At 47.8% G+C, this 14,562-nt stretch overlaps 1 protein-coding gene and 1 long non-coding RNA gene across 3 annotated transcripts; both read right to left on the reverse strand.

Annotated features, from left to right (window-relative positions):
* Positions 1–1,984: 1,984 nt before the first annotated feature.
* On the reverse strand, positions 1,985–3,310 carry LOC136519682 (uncharacterized). Of its 2 annotated transcripts, XR_010775018.1 has the most exons (4): positions 2,993–3,310; positions 2,806–2,883; positions 2,268–2,420; positions 1,985–2,175 (listed from the first exon to the last, which is right to left on the reverse strand). It is a non-coding gene; the product is annotated as an uncharacterized lncRNA (long non-coding RNA). The 2 variants fall into 2 exon arrangements; XR_010775017.1 differs by lacking the exon at positions 2,993–3,310 and having other exon boundaries at positions 2,806–2,949.
* Positions 3,311–11,104: 7,794 nt separating this feature from the next.
* LOC136524827 (exopolygalacturonase-like) lies at positions 11,105–13,197 on the reverse strand. Its single transcript, XM_066518070.1, has 5 exons — positions 12,804–13,197; positions 12,561–12,698; positions 12,256–12,423; positions 11,623–12,141; positions 11,105–11,516 (listed from the first exon to the last, which is right to left on the reverse strand). The coding sequence occupies exons 1-5, from the start codon at positions 12,936–12,938 to the stop codon at positions 11,298–11,300; spliced, it is 1,179 nt and encodes a 392-aa protein (XP_066374167.1). The 5' UTR covers positions 12,939–13,197; the 3' UTR covers positions 11,105–11,297.
* Positions 13,198–14,562: the final 1,365 nt, after the last annotated feature.

Raw genomic sequence — 14,562 nt, forward strand, 5'->3', positions numbered from 1 at the left:
TTGTTGTTGTTGTTGTTGTTGTTGTTGTTGTTGTTGTTGTGTAATAAAATATATTGCCAATGGGAAAACGTAGAAGATTTCGGAGTATTATGCTCCAAACTTCTGATTGCTTTCACTTAAAGCCAGCGAAACATCGAGAGTTCCCAACATAGAACAAACATTTTAGCAAATCTCTTGTTGGTTTCAAAAACATTCTGAGGCAATACAAATAATGCAGCAAACTAAAAAGTCATGTGCAAAATACACCACTTGCGTTGTGTCTCACTGATCTTGGCAAATCTTAATTTGGGGTTCGCCTGGACTAACACCGGCTTCCTTTACATAAGAATTTGGCATGTTCCACTACCTTGTATTTGGATGAGTGCCAGATGCTGCTGAACCAAAGCCTTATGCAACCCAGCATGACTTGTGTTTCTTGCCAATTGGGAGCTGGCGGCCTGATTCCTGCACAAAATAGTATATACTTATCAATGCAAATTAGACACAAAACTTTATAGTGACCAAACATTTACAGGAAAATGGCAAAGAAATGCTAGGTAACATGAGTTCTTGATGAACTTGATCACTTGGAGACGGTTGCACCCTACATATCAATGTCAACCGATGACAAATGGATCATGCTAACCTGGTTATTTAACATGGGACACTGAGTTTAAGAGTAATGGATACTCACAAAGCAACTTCCAGAACTACCAGGATCCGTACACAGAGAAGAGGTAATCATTAGATTTGCAATAGGGTAAACAAATAGCTTTCACCGTATATGCTAACCATCGCAAACAGTAAGGCTTGATTTAATCTTAATCTAACGAAACTGCAACGTGGAAAGAAATTCCAAGAAACTCATAGCAAACTGTTATGTTATTAAGCAAACCAAATATTGGGGCTTGCAGATCCATGAGCACTAGAGCTCTCTTTTGACATAGATTTGGGGGAACAAAATCTTGAATGTCTAACAGAATTACTGAAAGAAGACAGACAACAGCAACTCAATTGTCAGAAATGCTGCCCAAAGTTAAGACAGAACATATTCTTTTTTTCTGTAATTGCGCCAAACCTTCATTGCAAAAATTTTGAAAATTTGTGAGTATACTATGGCCTCCAAACCTAAAGGTTTGTAAACTACTGATTTCTGATTTGAAGTCATTCTTATCAGGTAAAACCAGTAGGGGTTAACACCCTAGCAACTTAGCTGAAATCACCTTATCACAGATTTCCACCCCTAAAAAACAAATTCATACCAGGAGTTCCAGAGCTCCTCTAAAGATCTATTTTGCCAATCTAGACTATATATTTCATTGTTGCAAGTACAATATGCTTCAAAGAAATTGTAGGGTGCACTCAGAAAGGAAAATAAACTGCATGCAGGAACATGATACAGGCAGAAGTTTACTTCTCTAACAGCAGATGTGTGATCTTCCTCAAAGAAATAGTGTGGGCATATGAAATCACATTACTTGTCTTGTGTCAAGTTACACCCGTCTGTCCACTTCAACAGCACTTTCAGACCAGCAAAAGCACTTTCTAACCCTATGGCCACCATTAAGTCCGTGCTAATGCTACGGCCACCATTAAGTCCACTGTGATATTTCATTGTTTGAAATCCGATGCTATTCCATGTTTTAGAATGAACATGTCAGTACCCTCATCTGTAGTCGGGTTCCAATAGGACAGAGGTATAAGGAAAACTGATAGCTAAATATAGAATGAACACATGTCAGTACCCTCATCTGTAGTCAAAACATGGTATAAGGAAAACTGATAGCTAAATATGGAATGCATTATCCGGTGAACACATGTAGAGAATATGTAAACTTCCCAAATACAACTATCACTGAATGGTGCAATCACAGAATCACTTACATAATATACAGGTCTGAGCACAACCAGAGATAAATGGCTTAATGTTCATAGTTACAAGCCTACATGTATATTTTACAAATACACGGAACTATATCAGTTTCTAAATTTCTAACTGAAAAAAAGTTACTCATGATCTATTCGAGGCATCATGAGAGGCAGCATCGATATTAATCATCTTAGGTCCTGCTTGCCAACCATCTAGCCAAAACACTCCATCAGGGAGATTCTTGCTCTGCACTGTGATGCATATCTGAACAACTATTGCGGAGCAGATATACCTTAGCATCTCTATGAGCATATCAAAACCAGCACCTGCATTAAATAAAAATGCAAAAAAGAAAACATTATTGAATCAAGTATGTGGTAAGACCAAGCAAATCAGCTGTCGCATGACTAAGAGATACCTTTTACCCAGCCAGGAGTATTGACAATTAGTGGCAGCATTTCATTCTGATCGCATCGATATTTTCCAACGAAATAGTCAGTACAGATGGAATAGGAAATTTGGATATGCTTCTGCATTTCTTTTTGAAGAAATGTCACCAAAGAAGTAGGACCTAATCAAATTTGTAAATGGCATTAGTGAAACCCATGCAGAGATAACATAAGTGAGGAATATTAAACAAAACGTTTGCTCCGGCAAAACTTTAAAAGTTACATGGTCGTGCTAACAAATTACTCCAACTGTTCCAGTAAACAGACGAAGAAATCCCACAATAGAAATTGTACATAAGTGAGGAATATTAAACAAAACGTTTGCTCCGGCAAAACTTTAAAAGTTACATGGTCATGCTAACAAACTACTACAACTATTCCAGTAAACAGACGAAGAAATCCCACAATAGAAATTGTGTACAAATCCTGAAGTGAAGAAATCAAATGAAATTACCACACACTGCTGCACTACCAGCTAATCACAAATCCTGAGGAGAAATTTTACACCTTTCAGCTTCACGTAGAACCGGGTTTAGCAAACCAGCCCAAGCCAAAAATCATCTTGTTCGTGACCACACCTGTGAGCTGTGGCACAACTATCAGCACTTAGATTTCGAAAAAAGAAAACTAACACTTTCTGTACACATCTTAATTGCTGAGATAATCAAGATATTCACGGAATCAGAAATCATACCCTGGTGGTCGGCGGCCTGGCGACCTGATGGCCGTCGTCCTGGCGCCAACGCCCTCCTGAGCCCACGCCGCCGCCTGCTGAGCCTGCGCCGCCACATCCTGCGCGGCTATCGCATCTCGAGGCTACGCGTCGTGCCTCCCTAGCCACGCCGCTGCTTCCTCCTGGGCCCTCGTGGAAGCTGCAGCCGCCACATCCCAGACCCGCGCCGGACGCCGCATCTCGGACCCGCGTCACTGCCGCATCCCAAGCCCGTGCCTTCGTATCTCGAGCCTTCCCATGGCCGCCTCCTAGGCCCACGCCACCGCATCCAGGGCCGAGCCGCCGCCGTCTTCCAAGGCCAGGCCTTGGCACAGTGCTGTTGAGGAGGAAGAGAGGGGCCGGCCGATGTAGGCGAGGGAGAGGGAGGCGCGGCCGGCAGGGGAGCCTACGGCCTACGCCGAGCGCGGCCGCCGCCGACCAAAACCCTAACCGTCCACCGGACTAGGAGAAGGAGACGAAGGCGCTTGACGAGGACAGAGAGAGGGGCGTGGTGTCGGCCAGAGTGGGAGATGGAGATGCCGGCCGGAGAAGGGTGCTGTGGGCGGAGAGGGAGGCGCCGCCGCCGACTAGTCACGACTCGTGACTCCCGAGAGGTCACGAGCGAAGGGGAAGGAATCGTGCATGGTTGTTGGCTCTCTTCCCAGAGGCCGGAGCGTAGCATCGATGTCTCTCTTTTTCAGGAAATTAGGGAAAAAGGGGAATCGAACTGTGGCCATCGGCAGAGGGAGGGAGTCACGCGCGGGCCGCGTGGTGGAAGTGGGATTTGGGATGAGGCATGAGGTTTGATCCAGAAAACATGGTCCGTTAGATTCGAGTGAGCCAGAGAGAGGAGAGATTAGAGCGCATCTTGTGCGTTCGTTTTAAAAGTTAGTTGGCTTTAGGTGTACTTTTTTAAGGTGCACGTAGGATAGTTCATAACTGCGGTGTACAGTTTTTTTTTTTTATGTGACTTTATAAAAGTTCACAACCGGTACATTATTAGTGGTAGGGATTAGATAATTAGACGTCACCATCGTCCAATCTACTCTTCTGTCAATCAAACAATAGATATTCTGACTAGGATGGACATAATCACTAGAACCGGTACAGCGACATGGACAACAATAAAAAACGATCTCAAACGTCTACGTAACATCATAATGACTCCGGTTCCAGTGACTATCAAATTATGATTTGTTATAATTAATCATTGTCCAGTGTAGATTAACAAAACAGAAATGATTAGGATAGAGCATCTGGACTCTAGACGGTGCTTTTCATAGGATGCATTAACTCGTCAGATCTAAACGTGTGGTTTCTCTATACAGGTCCACTTACCGATTCACTTGCTCGTTCCCAATCGCAAGGAGTCGCTTGTTGCACCACTTCGTCTCTGTGTTGCCCTCCGCCTGCACCTCCAAGGAGGAGTGCTCAGCCGCTGGCCCTGCCAGGCGCAGCGCATGGCAGCCTCGAGTCGCGGTGCTCGATTGCCGGCCCTGCAAGGCGCGGTGCATGGCTGCCCTCTCCCAGTCGAGCAGCCGCTGCCTCCCTGCCACGTTGCACCACCGCCGCCACCATGCCACGCTTCATCCCCGCGCGCCCCACTTCGTCTTGCGGCCTTCTCCAGCGCGCTATCTGCCTTCTCCATCGAAGCAACCCACCGTAGCCTTCTCCGCCGGAGGAGCGAGCTCCGCACCACCGCCGAGCTCTACACCGGCGAACTTCACGCACCGACGCACCTCCGTTCCCAAGCAGCAAGGAGATATTGCGCTAAAAGCACATGTTGCAAATGTATGGTTGAAGTGTTTTAGAGGTATGTTGCAACTGTTTTATATCGGTGTTGCAAAAGTAGATCGGGATGGTGTACATGTTGCAATGGCTATATATACAAGTATGTTTAAAGTGTATGTTCTAAATGTCTCATTTGTTTCAAACGTATGTTGCAAGTATTTCATATAGATGTTACAAATTTAGATCTAGATGTTTCATATACAAGTATGTTGCAAGTGTATGTTTCAAGTGTTTCAGGTGTTTCATACATAAGTTGCAGTTGTTTTATTTGGATGTTGCATATGTTTACAATGGCTACACATGTGCTTTCCTGGTGTTTCAGACATATGTTAGAAGTGTTTCAGCTGTTTCGGACGTATGTTGCAAGTGTTTCATCTGGATGTTGCAAAAGTAGATCCGGTGTTGCATATGTTGCAATGGGACCCACTTACCGCAGCCGCCTGCTGCAGCTGTTGGATGTCGTCATGGGTCACCCTACGGGGCGCCTAAGGCTGGCAACACATCCACGACGCGCATCCACAGGCAGGGCAGGTGACTGGGACCCACGTGGGCGCAGGCGGTCCGAAAGCAAAACGGGTGCGAGTTGGCATTCGCCCGGAAACAGAGCGGCACAGGGCAGCCCTGCCCTGACTGCCTGTGCAAGTGAAGCGCGCGTACTCATGAGACATGCAGCATGCACCGTCCCACGTTAGGACTTCGGATCGGACGTCCATACGCTAGAAAGTCCTTAGAATATAGTTTCCCACCACCAATTTTAAGTCAAACGCACCAGCTCTACTACAACTCCAGCAACCGCGTGGGAAGCGCGGAGAGCGCCCTCTCAATTTGAAATCAGACTACAACTCCAGGAAGGCCTAGCATAGCCCGTACGATTCGAAGACCTCGCGCGGTCGCGCCCGTTAGAGCCGTGGGCGTCGAATCTGATTTTAGGGATCATCCGCGTCATTTTCCACCCATTTTGAGAATCTCGTTTCCTTTATATTTTTGAGTGCCGGGGGCCCATCGCCCATGGCGGTGGCGGCCTATGGACAGTAGTGTTGGGGAAAACAAGTACATTTATGTACGTATCCGACAAAGAAAAGTCCGTCCGACCAATCAAATTTAAAATGTTTCTTTTGCATCACAGGTACTTCCTCCGTCCCGTACAAATTATTAAAATCGTTCAAAATAAAAAATACCTTGAATTTGATTAGTTTTATAGAAAATAATAATGACACGTACGACATTAAATAAATATATTATGAAAAATATATATTTTATGATATATCTATAATACTAATTTGATGGCATAGATATGCATTATTTCTTATAAACTTAATTAAATCCAAATAATTTGACTTAGAAATAACTTTAAAAGTTGATTTAATTCGGTAGTGAGGGACTTCCAAGAGTAAAATTTAGTAGACTTGCACAGTGGTACATAGCTCTCGAATCTTGATTTAGACGTATATGAACTTGTACAACAGTACTGAGTTCCCAACTCTTTAATTTTGATTTTTGAGTTCCAAAACTTCTATAGCGATGTCATCTCTGGACTTGCACGATAATATACAGGGGTCGTTTGGGAGAGCTCTAGCCTCGTGTTTTTCTAAGAGAATCACTCCTAACTAGCTAAATTCTCAAAATGCCAACTGATTCAGGTGGAGATTAGGAGACAATCACTTCTCCATTTACACTAGGAGTTGGGAGCTAAAAAACTTGCTTCACCCTGCTCCTCGTTATATTCTAGTGGGGATCATCAGAGAATCAATTCTCATCGACTCCTCACCCTACTCCCTTCTAGGAATCCAATGAAATCACTTCATCGAAGAATTAAGGAGCAGAGCTGAAGAATTAGTAAACGAAGCTCTCCAAACGGGGCCATAATTAGCATACTTGGCCAGTCACAGTGGAGAGTTTTTATTGCGTTGTTTTTAAAACTGCCATGTCATATAGAATGAATAAAACTTGGATGAAACACTCACTCTCAATACAAAGTTTCATTATCTGGTTTCATAGACATTTAATTTTAAGACTCATATAGAGTTGGTAATCGTGTCATGAGAGTTTCATTTCCATGGAACTCATTTCTTCTATCTCTTCATTAAAACATTGCCATGTCATCAAAAATACATATATGGCAAACTATTTAATGTAAATGAAACTCTCATGAAACTCCCACCAAAACTGCGCCCTATCAATACGTGGACTCAAATACCAAAATTATCGGTGTCAAGTTTGGGGATCGAGATGGTATTCCCTCTGTCCCTGAAAGAATGAATTCCTAGGAACTTTAGGACAGATTAGCAAAGAAGATAAAAGACCATCCTGCCCCTCATTAAACTGTTGAACCTTAATAACTCTCCAGTTACCGAGAAGACTAATTAAATAGTGTTGTTTGGAGTATCCAATAGCAACGCAGAAGAGAGATGTTATATTAAATGCAACCTAAACTACAAGAGAGATTAATGTGGATCGGTGGACCATTCACCTCCAGAAATCGATTCTTTTGGAGACAAATTTTTAATCTAGAAATTGATTCTTTCAGGGACAGAGGGAGTATCACCATACAAGTGTTTTAGGACTTAAATACCAAAATTTGAGAGTTGAGAACCTAAATGACACTATAATATAAGTTTAGATACCAATAAATCAAAATTTGAGAGTTAGAGACCCACACCTTCGTGTAAGTTCAAGAACTGCCACTAAATTTTACTCGTCAAAACCATTTACTCCGCGGCCGGCCGCACTGATCGCTTGGTTTCCCCGGCCGTGGCGGCGCACGCGCATCGCCTCGCGCCTCGCGCCTCGCCAATTTCTCCCGCATGAATGCACCATGACGCGCCGTGCCAAATTCGCCGCCCCAAACCCCTCGCGCCGCTTCCAAAATTCTCCCGCATGATCGCTTCTTTCAATTTTGCCCGCTGCGATTTCCATGCTCGCGCACACAAACCTCCTGCATGGCCCAAGGCCAAGGGCCACAGCCATTTCTATATATGTCCTCAGATCCTCTCCTACCTGCATACAGTTCTTCCATCATCTATTCATTCACTGCATGCACTGTTCTCCGACCAATGGCACCAAGAGAATTCGACCTAAACCGTGTGCCAGCCGACTGGGACCTTAACGATGGCATCGATTGGGGAGATGCCATTGGCGACCGGGATGCACCGGCGCATGAACTCCACTACGACATGGTGCGGGATGATGGAGAAACAGGTACTGTTGCTCGATTTATTTTATTCTAAACCGAATGCGTGTTTGATTTTGGTCGTTTGGTGCCACCGACTTGTTTTTCCTTGCCTTTTGTTTTTGGTCTCCTAGATGGAGATGGGCTAGGAGTGCACAACCAGGGAGATGATGATTCTTGTGATGCTCCTTCAGGAGGATATACTGACCCGGTCGGAGGGCATGGTAAATTGAACACAATTCTGTCTTTGGCACATTATGTTTTGACCAATCGGATTCCTGATTAGATGTTCATTGTTTGATTACAAGATGCAAGTAATCATGTAGTGATTGGGGCTTTGGAACTTGGAGATGGAACCGGAGATGGAGGATCTGCTGGAGATGAAGGTTAGTTCTCTGTGTTTAAATTTGTCGGACCAGAAACAGTACAATCAGGATTTAGTGTACTCCTGGAGATGTTCAGCTTTCAGTTACTTCGATTTGTCGCCATGGAGTAACTTCAGATAGTTACTGATTTATGCTTTATGGAGGTATAGCTACTGATATCTTGTCGGGATTCAGTGATGTGTATATTCTAATAGCTACTGATATCCTGTCGTATTGAAACAGTACTTTCAGGAGTTCTAATTTTGAGGTTTCCTATACTTGTAGGATCGAATGCTAAGAAGAGGAGGAGGTACTACTCACACGATTTAAAGATCGCTATCTACCTGGAGTTGTTGGCAAAGACTGATCCACCTGTGCTGCGTCGTGGAGTTTCAAGTCAGGTTGCACTGAAATTTGGTGTGCCTCTGAGAGTAGTGCAGTCTGTGTGGCGCAAGGGTCAGGATTATGGTAGTATAGATGGTGTTAAAAACAAGATGCATAAGAATTGTGGTCGCAAGAGAATAGAAATAGATTTTGAAGCCATCAAAGCTGTGCCTCTGAGTGAGCGCACAACCTTTCAGAAACTTGCCAATGCGTTGGGTGTGAAGAAGAGCACACTTCATAGCCGTTTCAAGGAAGGGTATTTCGTCAGGACGCCAAAGACCTAAAGTTTGGTTATGTATTTAGGGCGTGATTGGTTGCCCCGCTCACGCCGTCCGAAGGGCCATCTGGTATCACTCGGTGCATTGCGGCCGTGTTTGGTTCCCCTGCTCGCACCTTTCGCCTGCATCCTTTCGTTCATCTGCCCTCCTCCATCCCGCACACCTTTGTCTTCTCAATTTTCACTTCCCTCTCCGTGCAGGACGGCTTGATTCACGCATGGTGCAGGGACCCATGTGTCAGACACCCAAAACTTTGATACATGCATGCAACCAAACATGATCTCATCTTGTACTGAACCAACAACAAAGACAACCAAATACGACCACTTGCACGAGCTCAACCCGGCTTCTTTGGTCCTGCACAGCCTAGCCATCCTTGCTCGAGGCTTGCTCTGCAACCAATCACGCCCTTAGTGTAGCTGCTGGTACTAGGATAGTAATGTGCCTGGATGGTCAGGATGCAAATTTGGAGCTACTAGTACTAATAAAGTAATGTAGTAAAACCCTTACTACGGATCTTCATTGCCTCCCCGTGAGACTAGCTAACGAGTACTTTTTGCTGCTTCATTATGTCTTGTTCTTGGATTATATACTAGCAATTTCTGTTTCCAATTAAACAGTGTTAGATGCTAGTTGCTAGGTACTATGTAAGTTCAGTACTTATTTGAGTTAGACACAGGTCTAAGAACCTGGATTATGAACAAACTTGCAGGAATGCAACATCAATCCATGAAGGAACGTGGCACTTCTAATCCCTTATTATGACATAACCGATAGATTGTTTTTTTCTGTCGATACGTCATGTAGTCTAGTCAGCAATATAACCAGCATAGTATTTAGATTTTGGTTGTTAACAAGATCGCTTATTGTCAGTTTTTGTTGTTAGCCCCTCTGCACAATTGCAGATATAGCCGTCATTCTTTGAGTCTTTAGAGCAGGACAAAGTTTAGGTACAACGCAATGCTCTTATATCACCTTTCTTGCCATGCCATTTCCCCATTTTGCCTCCCTAGATCACCAATTCGTTACCACAAAAAATCTGGCAATCATTATCAAGAGGGCAGCACTAGCCCGGACGTCTGGACGGACCCCACGTGTCCGGGCGCCCACGCCAACGCCTGCTGCACGCATAGGCTGGGCCTGCCTGCGGCACTCCCCCATGCTTCCCGTGCCCCTCCACGCTTGTTGCGCTGCTCCCCACCATGCACGGCACCCTAGCAACTGCAACAGGCGGCTGTGTCAGGTGGCTCACATTGCAACATACACAACACCTCCGATCTACTTTTGAAATATCCAAATAAAACAATTGCAACATACGTACGAAACAGCTTAAACATTCAAAACATGTGTTTGAAACACATGAAAAACAATTACAGACATATGCAACATCTAGATAAAATACTTGCAACGTGTGTGAAACATATGCAAACATCCAGATAAACACACTTGTAACATATGTCGAAAAAACAGATAAAATATTGTGAACAAATACTTGCAACATGCGTGTACAATCATTGCAACATCCCGACCTTTTGCAGCATCCGCATGAAACACTTGAAACATACCTACGAAATCATCTGAAACAATTGAAACATGTGCTTGTAACATGGGGAGCCCAGGGCCAGGCGATTCCAACCGTTGAGGTCGGAGCCGGCGCCGCGCGAGCACCACCACCACCACCATCGCTAGCAGCACCGGGCTTGGCTCGGGGGGGGGGGGGGGGGGGGGGGGGCGGGCGGTGTGCGCAACGGGCGGGAGCGAGCAACACGGGATGATTGCGCGACAGTAGCGAGGCGGAGTGGGCGCGCGACGTCTGGATGGGAAGGCCACCGCTAGAGGAAGGCCGCCGCGTTGGAGAAGGCCAGCGGTAGGCGGGCGGCGTGGTGGATGCGCCCGCGGCGGTCGCATGCGTGCGGCAATGGGGAAAGAAAATGTCGCTGTGTTTTTTATTTTTTGGAGAAACCGCTTCATACTGAAAGTGGAGCGGGGGAAACAAGCCATCCGGACGGAACACGTCTTGACGGACGCCCGTGTGCCAGCATTATCCGTTATCAAGAAACAGCGAAAAGAAACAACAAACTGAAAATGACAGACATCTAGATAAACACGGTCAAAGAATCAAAGCTCACTTCACAACGCATCGGAGCTAGCTGGCTTAGGTACACCAGGTTGGAGGACGCATTGACATATCGCAGCAGAAAATCCTATCGCACGCACGCACGCGCTCACCATCCCGCGCACACATAGCCGGCGGCAAGCCTGCCACGCGCGAAAAAAAAAAATCGTCGGCGCGCGGCCACCTAGGTGCAGGGCTTGGGGAACTGGTAGCCGACATACTTGGCCGTGGCGTTCTCGCACTTGGCCGACGTGCCGCCCTGCCCCATGTACTTGAGGTCCACGTCCTGCAGCACCAGGCCCTGGCACGGCACGCCGCACCTGAGCATCACCGCCACCGGCGTCGTCGTCGTGCCCTTGATGTTCTTGAACTGGATGTCCTCGAGCGTCACCCCGGACACGTACTGCATGCAATGCGCGCAACATTTTTTCACGAGCACATGAGATGTAGTCACCAATGGCGGCGGCACGGCGCGCCACGACGTCGTACACGTATAGAGCAGAAGGTACCTTGTGCTCGCAGTTGTAGTAGGGGCAGTACTTCTGGTCGATGATGATGGGGTTCCGGACGTCCTCCATGAGCAAGTTCTCGAAGAGCATGTGCGCGGCGCTGCTCTTGGTGGGGGAGTTCTCCCACGTCTTGATGCGGACGCCGTTGTCGGTGCCGGTGAAGACGACGTCGCGGACGTGCACCCGCGTGACGTCGCCCTCGCCGGCGTACCGGCCGAGGCTGCCGACGCTCATGCCGTGGCCCGGGCCGCACCGCACGCGGGCCACGTCCACGCCGTCGTTGCCCTGGCCGATGGAGATGCAGTCGTCGCCCGTGCCGATGCGCGCGTCCGTGATGGACACCCCGGCGCTGCGCTCGATGTGGATGCCGTCCGTGTTGGGGCTGTCGGGCGGCGCGCTGATCCGGAGCCCGCTCATCCGGATGTTCTTCGCCTGCAGCAGCGCGATGTGGAAGAACTTGGGGTTCACCGACGTGACGTCACGCACCGCCGTGTTCCGGCTGTTGACGAACCGCACGCTCTGTGCATGTATGCATGCATGACAGACGGTCGATGGCATGTCAGTCGTCGGAGGCCCATGCATCTATCGGAGACGGAGAAGAAGAAGAACAAGCTAGTAGCTGCGTGTGCTTACGGTGGGGAGGACTTTGCAGTCCTTGCGGAAAGGGCACTCGTTGAAGGGCCAGGCCGCGGCGCCCTGGCCGTCGATGACGCCGCCGGCGACGGTGAGCCCCGTCACCCACCCGAACTCGATCCAGTCGTTGCGGAACCGACTCAGGTCCGTGTCAGCCTTGAGCGTTCCCTGCACCGCACATGCACGTAAGAGACCGTAACTGCATGCAGACACGCACGTACGTCCAGGGTCCAGCCAGTTGGTGCTTGACTGGCAACTACCAATGGATCGGAGTGCAATGCAATGCAACTGGATCGATCACTTGCCTGCAGCTGGAAGGTCAAGGTGGAGGCGTTGCAGGGGCCGTGGAACTGCACGGGGCCGATGTAGTACGTCCCCGGCGACAGCAGCATCGTCACCGCGCCGGCCGACCCGCACGCCGCCTTCCACGCCGTCATCAGAGGCTGCATTGCATGCAATGACATTCATTGTTCAGAGATGGTCAGAGTCAGCAGGACGAGGATGGATGCAAGGATCGGAGACGAAGAAAGCTGCTCCAAGCCTCCGACCCTGGTGTCGTCGTCGACGCCGTTGCCCTTGGCCCCGTAGTCCTTGACGTCTACGGTGATGGTGGCCGCCCCGCCGGCAGACGTTGACCGCAAGAGCGCGACGACGACAAGGAGCAGCAGTGGCCGCCGCGCCATCAGCCTGCGGTGCAGCTACGCGCTTTGCAGCCTACGCAGCTCCTTCCTCCACGAAACAGCGCCAAGCCTTCGCTGCAACAGCGCGAGGAGAATGGAGGAACGGCACCGCGACCGTGGACAAGTTAGCGAACGGTCGGCGTCGGCAAGGTCGTCGACGTCCGCCGGCGGCCGGCCTCAGCCCCAGCGTCCGCCACCACGACGCGTCGACGCGAAGGGTGAAGAAGCGGGAGAGGAAAGCCGGCAGGCTGCGCGCGAGGCCGGAGGCAGGCCGGGACGGGGGTACACAGCTGCAAAAGGCGCGGGTTCGGCTCGGGGGGTCCAAGTCGAACCGCCCCGCTCGCCCACCTGCCCACGTACGTTGCCCAAGCCACAGACCAGAAAATCAAATCCCTTTGCCGCGTACCGCGTTGGAATCCGACCCTTTGCTGTGAAGCCAGCAGCGAACGTGGTGCGGCGTGCTGGCGACGTCGGCGAACGCACGTGCACGTGTTTCGTTAAGAGGGATGACAGAATTACTTGTCCATGACGAATAATGAGTATGACCGCGAGAGCAATTACATAATCACTCGAGGACGAAGAATCCATAACAGTGATAGTTGACGATTCCCGGCCATGATCAAGAGCTCCCATACGGCCACTGCTGCTCTGAATACAAGTGTATATGCTTTGGAAACTTCTATTCGTGATCTGAATAAAAGTGTATTTGTGCATATGATTTCCTTTGGAAACTCTATACTTCCCTGAATGAAAATCAGTTGAGCGTATAAACCCTTGGAAAACTTCCCCTTTAGAAGCTCCTTATACTCATTTGAAAAAGCTTGTAGGTCCTTGAATGAAAATCGTAATGTTTAGTTGGTGCCCTGAGACGGCCATTTGGAATTGGCGTGCGCATGTCCGTTATCTGTCTTTGATTTTATAAAATTGAAAAATTAACACAATTCCACAGGAGCTGAGAACTAATGGAGTTCATTTGGACTAGCAATGGATGCAGCTTTTGTTGATGCAAAAGTAGATCTGCAAACACAAAGGGCTAATACCCGAATCGATATCCAAAGCGTGCCAGTCGATTTGACCTGTTAATCGACAAGGATGAAGATACGAGCACTTTGGTCCTGACAACAGCGATACGCCCGGAAGTCACGGCCAAGAGGTACTCACGCGGAACTCGAGAATCGCCGAAGGTTGCACTGCGATGCAACTCGCCGAATCAATGAGAACTCGTAAAAAGAAAAATGTGCAAATTGACGAAGTCGCCGAAAAGTAAGTAGATGCAAATAGGAGTAAAAATTGGTTTTGATATTGATTGATATATATTTTACATTGCCCTTCAATCCATATTTATACCCTGATCTAAAGAGACATAACCAAACATAACTAGGACACCAAATCCATACCTAAGGAAATACGTGACTCTTACATGAATCATATTCTAAAAAATACAGAAAAGGAATTCAACTCCTATCTATTTCCCTGTCCGCCTCAATTACGATGGAAATCTCACCGACCTCCTCTCCATCGGCATACTTCCTGTTTCATCGGCAGTAGTCTTCAAACCTTCCTTCATCGGCATCGACAATAACACCTCCAACCTCATCGGCAACGCCGAGTCTAAATCAACCTTTCC

Source organism: Miscanthus floridulus, chromosome 18 (genome assembly GCF_019320115.1).
Source record: "Miscanthus floridulus cultivar M001 chromosome 18, ASM1932011v1, whole genome shotgun sequence".
In the NCBI taxonomy this organism is placed as follows: Eukaryota; Viridiplantae; Streptophyta; class Magnoliopsida; order Poales; family Poaceae; genus Miscanthus; species Miscanthus floridulus.

Bases quoted from the DNA above. Each gene is read 5' to 3' on its own strand.
- LOC136524827 (XM_066518070.1), bottom strand. From the start codon at position 12,938: ATGGCGCGGCGGCCACTGCTGCTCCTTGTCGTCGTCGCGCTCTTGCGG. The intron at 12,699-12,803 runs GTCGGAGGCTTG...CATGCAATGCAG, and splicing joins GCGTCGACGACGACACCAGG to CCTCTGATGACGGCGTGGAA. The intron at 12,142-12,255 runs GTAAGCACACGC...ATACATGCACAG, and splicing joins ACTGCAAAGTCCTCCCCACC to AGCGTGCGGTTCGTCAACAG.